Below are 21,713 nucleotides of genomic sequence, written 5' to 3' on the forward strand. Positions count from 1 at the left end.
AGGTACTTTGGAGTCGCACCGAGAAAAAGAAAAAGAAATCACCAAATTTGAGCAAAAAGGGCAAAATTGTCATTTCAGCGAACACTATCTGGAGCCCGGTCAAGGTTAAGGGGCAACTATCTATGGAAGAATAATTAAAGACAGCCAGCTGAAGTTATGGGGTGAACATCTGTTGTAAAGCACCCAGTCTGGGATGGCCCTTATCTAATGAGTGGGCACCACTGCCTAAACCCTGCCCTAATTCATAACCTAAAATTGAGAGATATCTTTTCTCTCAATCATTTGTACCCGAAGAAGAATACAGAGAAAGCAAGGAGGCGCAGCCATGAAGAGAACAAAGATTAAATTCAAGAAATGGAGAAGAGATCGCTGGGTTCTGAAGTTGAGAGACTCTGAAATCGACACGGTGTGAAGTGTTGACGTTACTGCTGGTGGAGATGAAGTCAATTCGGAGTTGAATCTGTGGTTAAATGGGATATTGAGATCCAGAGAAGATCGAGATGGAGAATATAGTGTTGTTGAACAACCCAGAGAGGATGAACATGAGGGTTCTGTGGATGAATCAGATCGAGAAGAGCTGGGGTTTTAAGTTTGAATCTTCAACTAAGAAATCAGAGATCGGTTAGGATTTGGTGTGAAGCAATCAGTAGGAGGAATTGATGAATCAAAGATTGGATTACTGTTGTTATTAGTATGAGCTTGAAAGACGGGTTGGTGGAAGACAGGATATGAAGAACTGGAACAAATGGAGAGTGGGTACGATTCTGTAGAAGGTCGAAGCTGAGAAGTGCTGCTGCTGCACAAGGAGTGATGGAATGTTTGCGAATTGAATAGATGTATGCTTATGATTGTTACAGGGAAATGAAGACAGAAAAGGCCTGCAAAATTGGTCGGAAATACCCAGAAAACAGAGGAGACTCGGTCGGATTTTCTACTCTGGCGAGTCAACTCGGTACCGGCCGATGAGCGATCCAACTCAGCTGAGTAAGACCAGTTAGCCGAGTAAGATGCTGACTCGGTGTCTGACTTCCTTTTATTTGACCCACATAGACTTATGACGACCGTTAGTTGACAGTAATGTTTAACGGAACTGTGACAGAATATTCCATAGACTGCAACAGTATCTCAGGTGTCCGGTGGTGACTTTCCAGCCGGATTCCGGTGTACCAGTAATATTCCGGCGAACCAATTTGTGGAGAATTTTGTGTAGACTTTTCTCATGGGTGTAAAGACTTGGATTTGGAATTGGATGTGGAATTTGAATTGAGATTGAATTTGGAAGATAAGTGGAGGAATTTTACAAAGACAAGGACTTGGAGATTGAATGGGAAAAGGATCCTAATCCTAAGAAGATTTCAAGCAAATTGAAGCTTATAAATAGAGAAGTTCTCTACTTTTCTCTATACTTTTCTACACCTCTACACACTACACTTTGATTTTGTTTTGTTTTAATTTGTTTTATGAACTTCAAATTATGTGTGGCTAATTTTCTTATTGATTGAGGATGAATTCCTAGTTCTTGACATGTTTTGTGTTTTGTTTTAAATCTACTTTGAAGTTTTCACTTGATTATCGTTTGTTTTTACTAATATGAGTGTTTATGGTTGTTTGATAGGTTGTTTAGAGTGCACGCTAAATCGATTTGTTAACTCAATCTAAAGCTAGTAGAAGTTGGGGAATACGTAATAGTTTCTTGACTCTTTACACAAGTAGAAAACACGAGGCAGAGGGATTCTGTGGAGCAATTGTGTGTGAAAACAACGCTAGAAAGTGGACCGAGCGAACCGAGTTTAACTACTAGTATCAAACCTAAATTCATAAATCTTTATCCGTTCATTGAATTACATCTTGTAAACGAACCTCAAGGTGGTTCTTTGAATAAAATCTGATAACTAAGCGGACCTGTTACTCAGTGAAATTAGGAATTTTGGGGTTAGCTAAGCGAACCTGTTGACCTACCACTACACCATTTTAAGGGATTCGCAACCCAGGTTTGCAACGACACAAGCGCGGTTGCGAATTTTTTGGTTGCTAATTGCAACTGATTTTTTTCGCAACGGAGGACTGCCGTTGCGAATTTTGCAACCTCACAGGCAAGGTTGCGAATTACAACTGAGCTGGGTTCAAGCGTGTGAACCACGTGCGTGGTCGGGAACACTAGGACTTATAAACACGCCCCAGTCAAACTTTGGTCAAGACTATGTTTTTTTTCCCACCCTTAATCCCAATCTAGGGTATATCCCAATCTAGGGTATGTCGAGTTCCCTCCTCATCTTCATTTTTCTCCGCCAAACCACAGAGACTCAGTCTCTCCTCCCTCTCCTCTCGTCTCCATCTCCATCTCGATCTCGATCTGCTCAACTGAGCTGTTTTTTTCCTCTCAATATCTAAAATCTATCATCGTGTAGAACTGAATATCATCAGGTATAAATTTTGACATAGTTTTTAGGGTCTATAGATTTTGATTTCTAGGGTTTCAGTTGTGATTTTTAGGGTTCAGAGATTTGATTTCTAGGATTTTGAATTTTGATTTAAGTTTATCGAATCCTAGGGTTGCATTTAAGTTTTTGGTTTTTTGGTTTTAATATTTGATTTCAGTTTTTCGATTTCACTTGTGAATCCGATTCTTTCAATTTCAGTTTATTTTTAAATTTTTTTTCTTTCCATTTTGTGGTTTGTTGTTTATCTGAATCTAATACCCTTTATTTTGTTTCCATGTTAGGGTTTGTCAAGATTGAAGAACTGACAGTTCATTGGAGCTTGAAGAAGAACTGGTCAGAGTTGGTTTAAGAAGAACTAAGAAGGTATATCCAACTATGAAATTGTTTTGATTATTTTGGTTCCTTTTATATGTTCTTTCCATTTATGGTTTGTTGTTTATCTGAATCTAATGCTTTTTTTTTGCCATGGTAGGGTTTGTCAAGATTGAAGAACTGAAGTTCAGTTCATTAGAGTTTGAAAAAGAACTGGTCAGAGTTGGTTTAGGAAAACTAAGAAGGTATATCCAACTGTTTTGATTATTTTGGTTCCTTTTATATTGTTTAGCCGAAGTTTAATAGAATATCATTGAGCATGATAAAAATGGTCCTAGCGGTGAATCGCAAAAGCTACTTGTATCTCATTCTCTCTTTATTGAGAGGATGTTTCTGTCATTAACCTAAGGCATTCGGCAACCCTATCGCTAGGACTCAGTTGAAGCTCCATGTTAGAATTGAATTGGTGTACTTAAAGAAATTTTGTATAATCTCTTAACTTAGAAGTTTTTATAAGTTGTATGGTCTGAACTTAAGAATTTTTAAGTTTGTATGGACTGAACTTAGAAATTTTGTATAATTTCTGAACTTAAAGATTTTTATAAGTTTGTATGGACTGAACTTAATAATTTTTGTAAGTCTGATCTTTGATTTTGATAGAATCTTAGTGAGCATTATAAAAATGGTCCTAGCGGTGAATCGAAAAAGCTCATTGTAGCTCATTCTCTCTTTGTTGAGAGAATGTTTCTGTCGTTACATAAGGCCTTCGGCAACCCTACCTCTAGGACTCAGTTGAAGCTACATGTTAGAATTGAATTGGTGTACTTAAAGAAATTTTGTATAATCTCTTATGGTCTGAACTTAAGAATTTTTATAAGTTTGTATGGACTGAACTTAGAAATTTTGTATAATTTCTGAACTTAGAGATTTTTATAAGTTTGTAGGGACTGAACTTAATAATTTTTGTAAGTCTGATCTTTGATTTTGATAGAATCTTAGTGAGCATGATAAAAATGGTCCTAGCGGTGAATCACAAAAGCTCATTGTAGCTCATTCTCTCTTTGTTGAGAGGATGTTTCTGTCGTTAACATAAGGCCTTCGGCAACCCTACCGCTAGGACTCAGTTGAAGCTACATGTTAGAATTGAATTGGTGTACTTAAAGAAATTTTGTATAATCTCTTAACTTAGAAGTTTTTATAAGTTGCATGGTATGAACTTAAGAATTATTATAAGTTTGTATGGAATGAACTTAGAAATTTTGTATAATTTCTGAACTTAGAGATTTTTATAAGTTTGTGTGGACTGAACTTAATAATTTTTATAAGTCTGATCTTTGATTTTGATAGAATCTTAGTGATCATGATAAAAATGGTCCCAGTGGTGAATCGCAAAAGCTCATTGTAGCTCATTATCTCTTTGTTGAGAGGATGTTTCTGTCGTTAACCTAAGGCCTTCGACAACCCTACCGCTGGGACTCAGTTGAAGCTATATATTAGAATTGAAGGGCATATGTCAAATTCATGATATACACTTGAATTCTAACATGTAGCTTTAATTGCATAAGAAGTATATGTTTTTATGGGTTGGATAGCCAATTACTTTTATTGTCTGGCTGTATTCATTTATAATTGAAGTAGATATATCAATTTAATGGAATGAATTTAGTATAGTTTTAAATGATAATATTTTTGTGATTAATCTTATGCTGTGTACATATCAAATTCATAGATACATGTTAGAGTTGTTGTAGATATCATATCAAAAAATGCTGCTGATTTTGTATTGATGTAGTGTACATATACCGTCTGAATTTTAACATAGATACTGTCTTTAGGGTATGTCATTTACGGTTGATAAGGGATGGATGAAATGTCCTTGTAAGTCTGCTCAGTACATAGAAGGTGTTAGGTCATTTATAGAGTTTGTTAATAGAAATGGTGGCGGAAATACCTTATTCTCATGCCCTTGTAGTAGATGTAAGAACTGTAAAGGATTGGGGCCACTTAGTGAAATTTCATTGCATTTGCTTAAGTATGGTATTCTTTATACATACACGACATGGCGTTTTCATGGGGAAAAGTTAGAAGTAGCAGCACGGTCACATGTGGATAACACTAGTAATGGTGATGTAGCCGAGAATGTAGAAAATATTAATCCTGGTATAGGTGAGGGTGAAAATTTAGGAGATGTTGTTGAGGATGATGGTACTGCTGTAGTAGATTACAATATTAGAATAGATAGTGGGGTTCATAATGATGCTGGAACTAGGAAAATGAAGAAAAAGGAATTTGTCTATGAGCGTGCAAAAGAACCATTGTATCCATCGTGTCGTAAGGGAGTGACAGCATTGTATGCTTCCATCAAGTTGAATCACATAAAGATACAATATGGGTTTTCTGATAATGGTATGACTGCACTCTTAGAGTTGATGAAGGAGTTGCTTCCCGAAGAGAATACACTGCCATCTAAGTATGCAGAAGTGGAAAAGATGATCCAAGAACTAGGAATGGATTATATAACATATGATGCCTGTGTAAACGACCGTGTTTTGTATTGGAAGGATCATGCATCGCTGGTGAAGTGTCCTGTTTGTCAAGAATCTAGGTATAAGAAGGTTTTTAATGATGAGAGGAAGCTTACTACTGTTGTTCAGAAGACGGTTAGACATTTTTCGTTGATTACAAGGCTGAAAAGGTTTTACAACGAACCATGGATCGCGGAGGCAATGACTTGGCATTCTAGAGCAAAGTCAGATATAAACATCATGCGTCATCCCATCGATTCTTCAGCTTGGCGATGTGCTGATAGTTTTTCGCCAGAGTTTTCCAAGGAACCAAGGAATGTTACACTTGGGATATCAACTGACGATTTCAATCCAAATGGGTGTTTCGGTCTTGCACGTTGTTGGCCGGTGATTATATGTATTTATAATTTGCCTTCTTCGTTGTATATGAAGCCGGAATTCTCTTTGTTGTCGTTGCTGGTATCAGGCCCAAAAGCACCCAGTAAAAACTTTGATGTTTATTTAGAAATACTGGTAGATGAGTTGAAGAAGTTATGGGATGGTGTACTAGCATTTGACGCTTTTAGCAAAACTGAATTTTTGATGAGATCATGGTTGTTGTGGGGTATTCACGACTTTCTAGCATTAGGGACTTTAGCGGGATATGTAACTCATGGATATTGTGTTTGTCCTACTTGTGGAGAAGACACTGTTGCTGATTATTTGCCATTTACTAAGAAGATCTGCTACAGGGGACACCGAAGATGGCTACCATCGAAGCATAAGTATCGCGATGATATGACAAATTTCGATGGACATGTGGAGCATGGTACAGCTCCATGGCCACTAACAGGGCTGCAGATACAAGAGATTGTAGGTAAACTCAGTTCCAAGAAGGGCAAGAGAAAACAACCATCACAAGCAAGTCTCAAACGTAAAAGAAAAGCTGATACCAACAAGGTTAGTCCTCTGTCCTATCTTCATTTGATTTATGTTTTTTCTTTACCTTGGAGATTTGTTAGTTTCTGAAAGTGCTTGTTTATCTATTTTCAGGAACTTGAAGATGACGGCAATGTTGAAGATGAGGTTAATGACCATTCTCTGTTCACCCGAAGATCTATTCTCTTTGATTTTACCAATTAGGGATCAAATGTGATTCGCCATATTATAGATGTCATGCACACAAAGAAGAATATAATGGAGCATCTTCTGAATACTATGATGGGAAACAACAAGTCAAAAGATAGTCCTGCTGCACGTCAAGATATGGAAGATATGGGGATAAGAAAGAAGTTGTGGTTGAAAGAGGATGCTGAGACTGGTAGAACAACAATGGAAAAAGGATCATTTGAGATGACGAAGAAGGAGAAAATTGACTTTTGTAAAGTTTTGAAGAATATGAGGGTGCCTTTCGGTTTCTCTTCAAATCTTCGCAACTGCGTCAGTGTTAATCCTCCGGAGCTAAGGAATTTTAAATCTCATGATTACCATGTAGTAATGCAGCATTTTCTTCCGCTGCTGGTTCATACTGCAACATCGCTACCTAAAGAGCTACGAGTATCTCTTCTCCGAATCAGCATATTTTTCAACATTCTGTGCACGAAGGTTGTAAACCGAGAACATCTGCTAAAAGCAAAAGCCAGCCTTGTAGAAGCAATTTGTGTTCTGGAGAAACATTTTCCTCCGTCATTCTTTGTTATCAGTATTCACCTGATGATTCATCTAGCAGATGAAGCTTTAAACTCCGGTCCGGTGAGATTCAGGTGGATGTATCCCTTTGAGAGGTAAAATTTCACAACTGACTTTGTTGTTTAATGTCTATAACCTAAGTAATGTCTAGAACTTGAGTAATTGATTATGTTTTTTAATGTATATAGCTTGAGTGTTGGCATGTCCTAACAGACTTTGTTGTTTAATTGCTACTTTTTAGGTTAATGAAAGGTTTCAAAGGGTTAGTGCGCAATAAAAGGTATATTGATGGGTGCATAACAAGAGGGTATACGCTGTGAGAAGCAAGTTTGTATGGCATGGAGGGCCTGTCAAAGGATGGTGATGGTACTCATAAGCATACTCTCCAGGCATTTTTTGATGATGACGATGAGTTTGCTGATGAGATGCCTTTAGGTAAAGTTAGGGATATTATTCTAACTCAGGTGCAGTTTGAACAAGCTCGCAAATGGCTTCTCTCTAAGTATGATGGATTAGATGATTGGCAAAGGTACCGATTTTTAATTTTACACCTTTAAGTGTTTTAAGTACGATGGTTGCAAAGAGTTTTCCTTAACTGTTGAGATGTTATATATCTATCGACATAATTGTTTTGAATTATTTTTTAATTGTAGGAAGTTTGAGTCCTATGTTAATGGTCAGAGAAATTGTCCCTCAAAGAGTTTTCTTTTGTGGTTACGCGAAGAGGTAACATATTAGCCTAAATTATGTACCTTGACTCTCTTTCTGTAATCTATGTGTAATTACAATTCATATTTTACTAATTAGCTTGATTTCACACATGTTCTCTTGCAGTTGTTAGAAGCTAATGAAGCAAACTCAACACTTTGGCGACTAGTGCATGGACCTCTCTTCAAGGCGCAGTCGTATAAGATATACCAAGTGAATGGATTTACTTTCTGTGCTGAAGATTACAAGGGGTTGGTTGTGTCACAAAACAGTCGTTTGTCGATGAAAGATATTGCAAGTTATAGAGCGAAGTCCACGGACACAAATTACAAGGAAACATAAATGACCTATTATGGAGTTATTAGGAAGATTATCAAGTTGAATTTTATGGAATTTGAAGAAACTGTATTTTATTGTGATTGGGTGAAGGTTGAAGACAAGACTAATGGGTGCAAGGTTGATGCAATTACAAAATTGATAAAGGTTAACTTGTCCAAGATGAAAAGCATTGATGGAATTATGGATTGCATCTGAAGCGACACAAGTTTTCTACTCAAAGGATCTGTCTGAAAAAGGGTGGTCTTTGGTATTGCATTCATCGCAAGGATTGACTTCATCTATAGATAGTATTGAAATTCCTAGGATTTATCAGTCAGCTCTTACTGACAATGAGAGTTTAGAGAAGCTTATATGTGTTGATTCTGTGGTTTAAAGCTCTGTGTGACAATGATAGTTTAGACTTGCTTGTTTGTGTTCTTTTTCTGATAAATTTTGTTTTATCACTTGCGGATTATCTTATATGTTATGTTTGTTCTCTTTTCTCCTATTTTTTGTGTTATCACTTGCGCATTCTTTATAGCTTCTATTTGATATGTTTACGTGCATAGTTACAAAGGATAGGTGTTATAAGTTTAACTTATTTCTGACATAGAACTTGGTCGTTGTTTTGCAGGTTATTATGGCAGAATTTGAAGTAGATGAGAATGTCTTCCCAATTCCAAAAATTCAACATCACACGGCCACCTGAAAGGCGCCTTAACTCGTACTCATGTCCCCATCTCATTAAAAACATGGAAGCATGTGCCCGATACTTAAAAAGATGATATTTGGAAGGAACTGCAGGTACAAATATGATTTCTGTTCACACTTTTTATTAAGACATAAATGTATTAGATGTCTCTACATACATTCTAAATAACTCTTTTCTCTCAGAGAGTATATCCTATAGCCGAGTCTTCTAAAGTTATCATGGTTAAGTCGATGGCTCCTATATGGAGCAGACGCAAGCATGAGTTACGATATGCTTATTATGATCCCTATCCAACTCATTAGGAAAGGATTGCACATATTCCTCCTGGTGTACCTGAAGAGGAGTGGATAGAATTCTGTGAGAATGAAAACACTCTTAAACAACAGGAAAGTAGAGCTGAGAACAAGAGGAAGCGACAGCTATATGACCACTCTCACACCACCGGTCGTAAATCTCATACTTTGATCAAAGCTGAACTGGTATGCATATTGATTTCAGTTCTGGTGTGATTTATGAATCTCAAAATATGGCCATTATGGTTAGTCTTATCCTTGTTTAGATTGATTAATAAAAATAAACTCGTTATATTGGTAGGAGAGCGAGAATCCTGGTGTGTAAATCACCACCTCTGATGTGTGGATTAAAGCTCATACTCAAGAGGTAGGGGCAGTTTTACCTAGTGTGCAAAAATACTTTGTGAGTCAGCTTGTATTTCATTTAAATTAGTACTCATATGTATACTATATACTGCTTATTTATATATTTTTATATCTGACACATGCATTGTTGTGCTCAACATGGCAGGATGATCTTAAGAAGGTGCAAGAACATATCAACCAGAAAAAAGCTGCGGGTATTCCTTTACCAGACATAGATGTAGTGACTAAAGATTTTGGGAAGGAATGTAGAGGACGGGTTCATGTTGTTGGTCATGTTACTCGCACACAATATGATTGTTCTGCTCCTGCGCGTGCCAAAGTACAAGAACTGAATCCAAGGATGGAGCTGTTAAGCAAAAAAAGGAGGAGCTAGGTAACAAGGTCGAGGGTCTGATCACAGCTTTAGGATCAGTATGTAATTTGTGAAGGAAATTCAAACTGCAATGGTCAGTTGTTGCATCAAACAACAGCAGCTGTTCACAACGTCACGCCGCAGCTTCTCCTGTTCAGAATGATTCACTTGCTCAAACACCTACACCTGCTCAAACACCTTCACCTGCTCAAACACCTTCACCAGCTCAAACACCTTCACCAGCTCGATCATCAGTAGCAGGTACTGAAATGCCTCCATGTGCATTGTTGAACATTGATGATGAAGTCATTGCTGTTGGTAGGCTGTGCACCGGTGCCATGGGACGTATGTGTCACGGATGTATTGTACCATCTAATCTTGGAAAGGTGACGTTGGACAAGATTCTCCTCCCAAATGAACCATTCCTGAAACTTAACAAGTTTGTTTCAACCTTTCAAGATGTTGGAATTGGAGGGTACGTGCTTCATCCTAAGAAGTGCATCAGAAATGACTAGTCTGGTCGGCGGTCGACTTACTTTTTTGGAGATATATCAGCCATCGTATATAATGCTCGCTAATCACTTTATTAACAACACATGGCTTTATCTTATTTTTCTTATAAATGTTCACACTTTTGTACATGTGCTTAGCATGCTAACATGTAGATTCTTATGCAGTTGTGCATAAGGAAGACTCTCAGGCAGTTGTGCTTTATCTTTTTTTTTTCTTTTTTTGAAACACTTTTGTACATGTGCTTAGCATGCTAGCGTATAAATTCTTATGCAGTTGTGCATAAGGAAGACTCTCAGGCAGATTCTTATGCAGTTCTGCATAAGGATGTCTCAGGCAGTTGTGCTTAAAAAACTTTGAATCGTAATGTATCCATGTGAACCGACAATATCAATATAATCAGTTTTCCTTTATGGATGTGTATGGTTTGGGTTCTGTTGTATTTTTTTGCGCAGGTGACTGCACTGCAGGTCAGTTGAAGCGGTAGTAGCCACCCGGGGGAATATCAATCCCTGGTAAGTACACTTCCTTTTCTTATGCTTATCATATTGATTTCAAGCTTATGGATATTAATCTTTATTATGTAATTACTTTTGAGGTACTATGTTGTTCGTGCTGTTGCTACAGACTATGTTGTTGGTGACCTTAATCCGGTAAGTCTTTGTTGTGATCTTCGTTACATTATCATTTGCATTTTATTCATTAAGCCATTGGGTCTGGTGGGTCTTCATAACAACACTCTTAACTTATATGAATAGAGAGCAATGCGTCTTAGAAGTTGTTCCACTTACCCAAGTTTTTCCATGTTTTTTTAGCTTGAGTTCAATAGTTAATCTGAATGTCTTGCTTTTTATGGTTCTACAACGATCTTCCCAGTAGCATGACCTCCCATCCTCTTAGGCCAAGCTTGTTCTGCCTCTGTAAGTGGATACTTGGAGTCGACTAATATCTTCAACTTGCCTTCTTTAACCAATATTCTATTTGTGCAGTTCACAGTTTTGTCAGACCTGGAACCATCTCTCAAAGCTCTTAAAGATAAGCTGTTGACTTTGTAATGAGCATTGATTGTTAATTGGTAAAGATAGTTCCAGGGAATTAATGAATGTTTCTTATGTTTTCTTTTGCATCTAAGTGTTAGCATTAGCATCCCCGGGCAAGATGAATTTGTTTTCCAACCACGCTTATTCGGAAAGGTAATGCTAGTTTTGGAATTTTATTTGATAAAGAATGAAGTTAGTTATTTCATACTTGTAGAGTATGTGCAAGTTGAACAATGCCTTTTGCCTCAATGAACTTAGATGACATTTTTGAATGTCATACAAAACTAAGATGTCAAAATACACACTGCTACAAAGTCAATGATCTAAATTACACTAGTAGTCTGCAGCTGCGACTATCTGAACACAACCCAATTAGGTCAGTCGTGGTTAAGGACAGATTGGAAACATAAATCATGCTTAATTGTGTCTCATTTTCCCTAAATTTTGGTTTGGGTTTCTTTATTGTGTTCCATTAATGTTGGTGTAAAGGTTTCATTTTTAATCTAGGTATACATTGGTTTTGGATTTAATGGTCACTCTATCTATCGCAAGTTGAGTTTATTATGTGGGATCTGAATATAAATCAACCTCTGTGTTACATTCTAACTTTTTGCCCAATATTGTTCTGATAGAAAATTACTTGACTTTTTTCAGTGGATTGTGAAATCTCTACGGTTGTACAGACTCATTCATGGAAGCTTCGCTATGGTTATGATCGTGTGAATGATGATAAAGATGTTTCCAACATCGAGGCCAAGATGACTGATGGTATGTCATATATCTTAAATTTTTTAGTAGTTCGCCAGTTCTTACTTTCATTTTTAGTATAGTCAAGACTAAATAAAACAAGAACAATTTTAGGGGATAGTTTTGTGTATTATGCTTACAAGATGCTAGTGCAGACCTAAAAAGATATCACAGAATTCGGTGTAATTTAGGACTTGGCTGACTTCAGCTGGATTACAAGATGCCCAAATTCTGGTGTAGATTCAATGTTTTTACAGAACACCAATTATATGCGCAAGCTTTTTATATATCATTGTTTTAACTTAGGTCATTGGAAGGAGGATTAGAGACAATGTAAACTTATCCAGTTCCCCATATTCATCATTTCCACAGATATTGCCTGCTTATACTTGCACAACCATATTATTTCTTTATTAGTTTTTGACTTCAATTGATTTATAAGCATACTGGTTATCTGATTGGAAGAATTTGTGATGCTTTGTTCGCAGGTTAATTGAATGATGCTCTGTTGTGAGATCGGAAAGGTTGGAGAATAAAACAGCAAAGCAGCAGCCATTAGGTCCCTTAGCAGCTGCAAGATTTGTAAGTTATAATGTAGTATCTCCTTATAGAGATTTAAGTTAGAAGAACTTGGGAATTTCAGAACTTTATACAAACTGAACTTAGGAACTAAGTAATTTATGTGTATGTCAATTAAATAAATGACATAGTTTGTATCAAATACTCATATTTGTTGTTACCTTCAATTGAAGAATTATTTTTTCATAATGGTGAATGTGGAAATGAAAGTGAATGAATGTGTAAAAGTTTGTACATCTGTGGAATGTTGAATAAGGGGAAATGGGTAACTGCAGGGGGAAATGGATTTTGACCAGGTCAATGAAGACTTGATCTTTTTTTTTAGGTTGAAAAATATTCGCAACGTCTTCTATCTGTTGCTAAATTAGAACCAGAACCAGAACCAATAATATTTTAGTTCCGGGTAGGAGTATTCCTGGAATTCGAAACATTTTAGCAATGGCGGACCTTGGTTGCAAATAAATAGCGTCGCAACGGCAATCCCCTTTGCTGACCGAGAGTCGCAACAGAGCTTATGCCGTTGCGAAAAATGCAACGTCGTGTTTTGCAACGTCGATCTGCCGCTGCAACTCCAGTCAGCAACGTCCAGATTCCGTTGTGAATCCCTAAAAATGGTGTAGTGTACGGTTGGTGATAATTTGTGACTAATAAAAAGTGGAAAAGAACATAACTTGAATCATTATTTTGCAACGAAGATGTGACTACTAATTTTCCCATAGTCTACGTAATATGAGCAGCTCAGAGGATCATATACTAAGTAGTATGGATACCTCAGTTGAACTGATATTGTAGAGTAAGTAAAAGGTATGTTTGAAATAAGATCTACTCAGAAGATCATATACTAAATAATAAAGATACTTAGCAAGAGCAGATGCTAAGAAATCAAAGGTATTTCTGTAATACAGAGACGCGTAAGCAAATAAGCTAAATAAAGAGATATCTCTGAAGAACAGATAACTCAGAAAATGGAGATAGCTCAGAATACAGAGATAACTCAGAAAACAGAGATAACTCGGTAAGTAAATCTCTAAGAGAGAAGATAATGTAAGTGCATATAAGTTATCAACACAAAAGAGATTACGTGGTTTGGTTAATCTTAACCTACGTCCACGGGTAAAGATGATAAGTTTATTATTGATCTTGTTACATTTGGATGGAAGAACTCCATTAAAGAAAGTATGAAGCTCTAGTAAATAAGAGAGAAAGTAGAGAGATGAGTCTTTTCTATAATCCTAGCTCACCCAAATGTCCCCTTTCTTTGTTGGTGAAGCTTGGTATTTATACCCTCTTCTACTCCAGATATATCTTTGTTGTCTTTGGGTTCATCATATCCTGATATATCTTCCGCACGGACCGTACCTTCGTTCACCGCAAGCTTTATCCAATCGGAATCTGCCACCTCAGCTGACCCACGTTCCTTTGGGAACTACCCAGCCTTAGTACATATTGTACCTTCGTTGGCCGCCTACCATCTCCAATCAGACGATGCCACCTTAGCTTCCCCCACGTGCCATCGTGAACTGTGAAACCTCCGTACAAGTTGTACCTCCATTGGACGCGTACCTTCGCCGGTCAGAGGATACCACGTACTTTGAGCCCACGTGGTTAACGACTGCGCCTTTGTACTAAAATCTGTGCAGACTGCTCAGCTACCTCTGACAGACAGACACACCCATGTGCCTATATTACAACCTATTGCTTAATAATTAAGCAATCTTGGTAATGATTTGGTGTACACTGTTGTAGCGTACTTTGATACTCCAACCTTTAACATTGCGCCACACGTTGATAGAGATAACTTCATAACTTAGCATCCTAAGGAGAGATGTAGTGTGCGTTGTTGTAACATCATAAGTTGCTCCACCTTTAATATTGTGCCACGTGGCACGGTAGATTTTTGGTATCTACAGTTTTCCCCTTTTCTTGAGGGTTGTTCGAAGAACGATCCTTAAGAAAAAATCCTGATCCTCCTTCGTTTATTTCGCTGAAGTATCATCGAAGTATCGAATAGGTTTGCTGAGACACCTTCGAAGTATTTTTCTGAGGTACCTTTGAAGTATTGAAGTAGTTTGTCGATGTAGAGAAGTATCGAAGTAATTTACTGAGGTACCTTCGAAGTATTGAAGTATCAAAGTAATTTATTGAGGTACCCTCGAAGTGTAGAAATATCGAAGTAATTTTCTGAGGTATCCTCGAAGTATAGAAGTATTGAAGTAATTTACTGAGGTACCCTCGAAATATAGAAGTATCGAAGTAATTTGATGAGGTACCCTCGAAGTATATAAGTATCGAAGTAATTTGCTGAGGTACCCTCGGAGTGATGCTAATATTATCACACAAATATGCGTATGTTTGTATATATGTATGCATGTGTGTATGTATGTATGCATGTACGTACCTATGTATGTATGTACGTACATCTGCATGTATGTATGTATGAAGTCCATGCCTTCGTTAAAATGAAAGCTGAGACTGGGGTAGTGGTTTTCACCTTTTTAAAAGCGGAGCCTTCGCTCGCTGCTTAGGTATTTTTGCTAACTTTTGGGCTAGCCTTCATTCGTTCAAGATATAACGGGGCCAAAGGTACCCCCTCTTAGCATGCAACTAAGTTTTAGCTGAGTTTGAGCTTATTGATTAGGCGTATATTATTTACCTTAGATATGTATAAATACATTCGAGCCAAACATAAGCTCTGTATTTGCCCTTGTATACTCGTACTTAGATATGTACGAGCCAAGGTCAGCCTTCGTAATAGTCTTTGACTGCTGAGAATATGTATAAATACATTCGATCCAAAGATAAGCTCCATGTTTGCCCATGTATACTCGTACTTAGATATGTACGAGCCAAGGGAAGCCTTTGTAATAGTCTTTGACTGCTGAGAACGTGTATGTACACATTCGAGCCAAAGATAACCTTCGTATTTTCCCTTGGATTCGCGTACATAGATACGTACGAGCCAAGGACACTCTTCGTAATTGTCTTTGGATGTTGAGAATGTGTATAAATACATTCGAGCCAAAGATAAGCTCCATGTTTTCCCCTGGATGCTCGTACTTAGGTACGTATGATCCAATGACATCCTTCATAATTATCTTTGGCTGTTGAGAATGTATATGAATACATTCGAGCCAAAGATAAGCTCCATATTTTCCCTTGGATGCTCGTACTTAGATATGTATGAGCCAAAGGCAGTTTCGTAATTTTCTTTAGCTGTTGAGAATGCATATAACTACATTCGAGCCAAAGATAAGCTCCATTTTTGCCCCTGGCTTTGTTTACTTAAATAAGTACAAGCCACAGAGAAGTCTTCGTTTTTGTCTTTGGCTGTTGAGAATGTATGTGAATATACTTGACCCAAAGATAAGCTTCGTTTGGCTTCGTTTACTTAGATATGTACGAGCCAATGACAACCTTCGTTTTTGTCTTTGGTTGTTGAGAATGTAGATGAATATACTCGAGCCAAAGATAAGCTCCATCTTTGCCCCTATATACTCGTACTTAGATATATATACGAGCCAAGGGAAGCCTTTGTAATTGTCTTTGGCTATTGAGAATGTATATGAATACATTCGATCCAAAGATAAGCTTCATATTTTCCCTTGGCTGCTCGTACTTAGATATGTACGAGCCAAAGGCAGTCTTCGTAATTTTCTTTGGTTGTTGACAATGTATATAAATACATTCCAGCCAAAGATAAGCTCCATTTTTTTCCCTGGCTTTGTTTACTTAGATAAGTACGAGCCACAGAGCAGTCTTCGTTTTTGTCTTTGGTTGTTGAGAATGTATATGAATACACTCGACCCAAAGATAAGCTTTATTTTCGTTCCAAGGCTTCGTAATTTTGACCTTTGTATTTCCGTTTCCTAAGAGTAAAATAGAAAAAGGGGTAGGCTACATTCCTAGTAGCCTCATTACTGAAATAAAAATAAAATAAAAATTAAAACTTCAGTATAGAGCTTAACAGAGATATGTTCACTGAGTTCGTATTTAATAGAACTGTCCAATGTTTGGGACTTAGTTCCTAAATGAACCTCAGGTTCAAAAACGGCGGAGAGTACTGCAAGCTGAGGTAAAGAAGGCGTATGCGAAATAAAACGACCCTCATCTCATAAATAACCTTAGGGATTTTACTCCAAAACTTTTACTGAGGTTCCTTCGGAAACGGAGGTATCCAGATCCAGAGAAGGTTCGCTCAGATATTAAAAAATGACAGAGAATACCGCAAACTGAGTAAAAGAAGGCGTATGCGGAAGAAAACGACCCTCAGCTCATAAATAACCTTAGGGATTTTACTCCAAAACTTTTACTGAGGTTCCTTCGGAAACGGAGGTATCCAGATCCAGAGAAGGTTTGCTCAGATATTAAAAAATGACAGAGAATACCGCAAGCTGAGTAAAAGAAGGCGTATGCGAAAGAAAACGACCTTCAACTCATAAATAACCTTAGGGATTTTACTCCAAAACTTTTACTGAGGTTCCATCGAAGACAAAGGTATTCAGATCCAGAAAAGGTTTGCTCATGAGCAAGCAAATAATAATAAAATAATAGCTTTTTAAGATTTGGAAAGTATTTTTAATGGTGTTTCATAACCACTTTTTGTAGATCCGTAAGATTTCAAGCTTCTTTCAAGGTATACTCGAAAAACTTGTCAAAGAATGAGAAATCTTTACTATAAAGTAAGATCCAACTGTCTTATTCTTAGATCCGAGCTTCTAACGAAGATCTAAAGAAAAAAGATGATGAAATAGCAAAAATAACGAAAATCGAGAGCTTTTAGGTCCAGCTCGTTTCTAGCGCCAAACTGTGACTACTAATTTTCCCATAGTCTATGTAATATGAGCAGCTCAGAGGATCATATACTAAGTAGTATGGATACCTCAATTGAACTGATATTGTTGAGTAAGTAAAATCTATGTTCGAAATAAGATCTACTAAGTAAGTAAAGATACTTCGCAAGAGCAGATGCTAAGAAATCAAAGGTATCTATGTAATACAGAGACGCGTAAGCAAATAAGCTAAATAAATAGATATCTCTGATGAACAGATAACTCAGAAAACAGAGATAACTCAGAATACAGAGATAACTCAGAAAACAGAGATAACTCGGTAAGAAAATATCTAAGAGAGAAGATAATGTAAGTGCATATAAGTTATCAACACACAAGAGATTACGTGGTTCGGTTAATCTTAACCTACGTCCACGGGTAAAGATGATAAGTTTATTATTCATCTTGTTACATTTGGGTGGAAGAACTCCATTAAAGAAAGTATGAAGCACTAGTAAATAAGCGAGAAAGTAGAGAGATAAGTTTTTTCTCTAATCCTAGCTCACCCAAAAGTCCCTTTTCTTTGTTGGTGAAGCTTGGTATTTATAGCCTCTTCTGCTCTAGATATATCTTTGTTGTCTTTGGGTCCATCATATCCTGATATATCTTCCGTACCAATGGTACCTTCATTCACCGCAAGCTTTATCCAATCGGACTCTGCCACCTCAGCTGACCCATGTTCCTTTGGGAACTACCAGCCTTAGTACAGATTGTACCTTCGTTGGCCGCCCACCATCTCCAATCAGACGATGACACCTTAGCTTCCCCTACGTGCCATCGTGAACAGTGAAACCTCCGTACAAGTTGTACCTCCGTTGGTCGCGTACCTTCGCCAGTCAGATGATGCCACGTATTCTGAGCCCACGTGGTTGACGACTGCGCCTTTGTACTAAAAGTTGTGCAGACTTCTCAACTACCTATGACATACCGACATACCCATGTGCCTATACTACAACCTATTGCTTAATAATTAAGCAATCTTGGTAGTGATTTGGTGTACTCCGTTGTAGCGTACTTTGATACTCCAACCTTTAAAATTGCGCCACACGTTGATAGAGATAACTTCATAACTTAGCATCCTAAGGAGAGATGTAGTGTGCGTTGTTGTGACATAATAAGTTGCTCCACCTTTAATATTTTGCCACGTGGCACGGTAGATTTTTGGTATCTACAAAATAAGGATTCCTTGATCTTGTCTCTCTTATTTATTTCAACTTTATCTTTTTAATTGCTTTGCTTATTTATTTTGCTTTATAAAATCTAAAACCAAAACCCCCCTTTTTGTGACATTATAAGACAACTAAAACCTCTTGATCCTCGTGGGAACGAACTTGACTACACTATATTACTTGTTAATTAGGTGGAAAAATATTAATTAATTTGTTGTGGTTAAGACACGCATTACTATGGGACTCCAAAGCTTGGCCATTGACACGAAGGGTCTCCGCCCGCAAAGGATTAACATATGATATGTGAAGGCGCGGAGACATCCAACCAGCCCCTTTAGACAATTTGACGCCAATGTTTTGCAAAAGATCCACGAATGAAGGGGTAGGGCTACCACCAGTACCTCGCTGGGGCCAAGACGGACTATTTGGCCGAACCTGTATGGGATGCGGAGACGAGACATCAACAGAAGAGCATGGGCGGGGAATAACCGATTTGGCCGCTTCTCGTATGGCCTTCTTAGCAAGACTCTTCTCAGACCAATCACTCATTGGGATGTTGAGGTATTCCTCCATCAAATAAGAAGGCGCCCTCCACCCCACGATATTGGACGAAGGAGCTTCCTGGGATCGTAGGATTTTCCACTTAATTAAACAAAATGATGAATTCCAAATAAAAAAATGAATGAAGAAGATATAAATTACCTGCGACGCCGGCGAACTAGCATCAGGCTTAGGAATGTGGAGTCGAGGAGGCTTCCGATGAGAAGAGGGCTTCGCCCCTTTCTTCTTCCTGATAGCCTCGTGACCCTCAAGAAGATCCCGCGAAGTTATCAAAGGATCGAACGCGCGACCTTTGGTGCCTGACTTAATACCATTCTTCTGGGTTATTTCCTCATCGAGCTTAACCCAACCAAACGCGTGTAAGATCTAGAGATCTTTAAAAGATAAGTCAGGAGGAGAAGACGGGTCACGAAGAAGAAAATTCAGGGCTCGGCGACGAATGCGGAGCTGATACTCATGAGCCAGCTCAGTAACCTCCAGAGGGCGCTCAGGCATCGGCTGTTGAAAAGAAAATCTAATCCCTCGGTCGATTAGGCGTGTCGGTTCCTTGAAGACAAAACGATCTAAACTAACAATAATATCCGCGTCCTTGGAGCCGCTCCAAGGCGAAAGCTAGAAGGTCCCCCTTGATCAAACCCAACTCGACGAGCCGCACGATCAGGATTATCACACATGGCGATGAACTTGCCTGCATAAAAACCAGGAAGATAACCAGGCAACACCGCCATCACCGAATCAAAATCGGATGCCGATAAGGCATGCGCTGAATTCAACTCCACCCCTCCAATGGCGAGGTAAAATCATAGTGCCCAGGACCCGAACAATTATCATGATAAGGAAAGGGATCGAAGTTCTTCGCCACATCCATAAGCTTAGCTATATCTTTTTTAGGCACTTTTCCTTTACCATTCCAAAGAGCCATCCGCATATAACCATAGGCGACGTCGACCTTACGAACAATACCATCGTCTTGCTTGACATCCTCTTGCGATGAACTGACAGGATGTGAGGATCGGGGGCATACTCGGGAAGATGATCCCAATACCATGCCTGCATAAAGGAAACACGAATATAGGTCTTGACCTTATGAGTTGCATTAACTATACAAATGTCGTGACAAAACAGATCTAAATGACGATACAAGCCTCCCAAAAACATCGGCGCAAGAGGAAAAGAGACACCCCGAGATAACAACACATCCATTGGCATAATCTCACTCTTGATGGTATCCTGGGAGTATACTCGAAACATCGTGATAGAGCCAGAACAAAATATAAGCATCCAACTCAGCACGAGCATCCAACTCAACACGAAGCCGCGTCCCTTTCATACGAGGAGGGATAACCTTCCACCACCCTCGGGGTCCAATACTTGATCCAAAGAGGAAAAGAGGCGCGCTTATGACGTTTAACAAACGACTCAGGGCTGGTTCGCGCCGAGGGAATTGATGATCCATGAATGGCCTCATAAGCGCAGGTAGAGCTGGAAAGCAGTCGTTCCCCTGTGTGAGGTGATAAGGAAGGTTTCTTACCCTCTACCACTTTAGTCTTGCCTTTAGCAACAGACGATGGTTTACCCTTTTTGCTAGCATTCACAGCCTTCCCTTTTCCCCCCTTTTGCGTTGATAGCTTATCTTTTCTTACTTGCTCATTACGAGAGTCATCTTTAAATCCAGCAGATACACCCATAACTCCCTATACTCGTCAGTCAAAGCTTTAAGGACGGTCGCCTCATCATACGAGTTACTACCATGGATGGGCAATCCCGTAAGAGCCACTACGTCCTCTAAAACTATAGTAGGCTACCCTCATGCAAAGAATAAAGTATGAACATGAGACACCGAACGACAGAATAGCCGTGTCATATCGCGCCTACACCTAACTACTTCTCGCTTGAGAGACGAATTTATGGCTTCCTCGATGCCCGCTGAACGAAGAGAGACCACGTGCTCTGGATTAAAGCGAATGTAAGCCTTCTAGTGCGGCATATGGCAGTCGTGGCAGATGAATACTGTATCTCGATAGCGGGGACATCGTAATCACCATGATGGATAGCCATCTGTGGAACCTTTTTGAACGAAAATGTGTCTAAGGTATCTGCCTCAGGATACATTAGTCATTCACAGGAAGGAGGATGAGATGACGCAGGAGGGTTGAGTAGACGTGGGACGAGAACATCATCCATATGAAGGACGTATTTACCACCACGGAGACCTCGCAGTTTTTACGCATGTTTCAGTTCAGGATTACTCGTGATTTCAGAGATTGTATATGCTTCACCATCCGCTGGCACTGGTATGTGCAATTCTTCCTGATCCACTGAACCCGCCACTTCAGAGTCGGTACTCATTATTTCCTCGGATCCTTCTCCTTTTCTTCTTCCTCCTCCGTGGACGAACTACTACTGGTAGAGTAGATAGACATGACGCATGTATGATATGTCTGGAATAAGATGAGATGGAATGATGGAATAAAGATGAAGAGAAGGAATAATTCAGAGGGTCTATATATAGGCTACGTGGAGACCTGAACGTGGCAGTTATGAGGATCTGAAAAGTTTATTTGCACGGAATGGGAGACTAAC

At 38.6% G+C, this 21,713-nt stretch overlaps 1 protein-coding gene across 1 annotated transcript; it reads left to right on the forward strand.

The window, feature by feature from the left end:
* The first annotated feature begins 500 nt into the window (after positions 1-500).
* Positions 501-7,266, forward strand: LOC113355176. The gene is made up of 7 exons (XM_026597968.1): positions 501-621; positions 2,914-2,969; positions 3,414-3,557; positions 4,589-6,217; positions 6,311-6,343; positions 6,401-7,041; positions 7,188-7,266. Exons 1-7 carry the CDS (start codon positions 501-503, stop codon positions 7,264-7,266), a joined length of 2,703 nt encoding a protein of 900 aa, XP_026453753.1.
* The last annotated feature ends 14,447 nt before the right edge of the window (positions 7,267-21,713 follow it).

The sequence above is a fragment of the Papaver somniferum genome, chromosome 1 (assembly GCF_003573695.1).
Source record: "Papaver somniferum cultivar HN1 chromosome 1, ASM357369v1, whole genome shotgun sequence".
NCBI classification, from domain to species: Eukaryota; Viridiplantae; Streptophyta; class Magnoliopsida; order Ranunculales; family Papaveraceae; genus Papaver; species Papaver somniferum.

Coding starts and splice junctions, on each gene's coding strand:
- LOC113355176 (XM_026597968.1), top strand. CDS start 501: ATGGAGAATATAGTGTTGTTGAACAACCCAGAGAGGATGAACATGAGG. Junction 622..2,913: donor AACTAAGAAATCAGAGATCG/GTTAGGATTTGG, acceptor TTGCCATGGTAG/GGTTTGTCAAGATTGAAGAA. Junction 6,344..6,400: donor ACGGCAATGTTGAAGATGAG/GTTAATGACCAT, acceptor TTTACCAATTAG/GGATCAAATGTGATTCGCCA.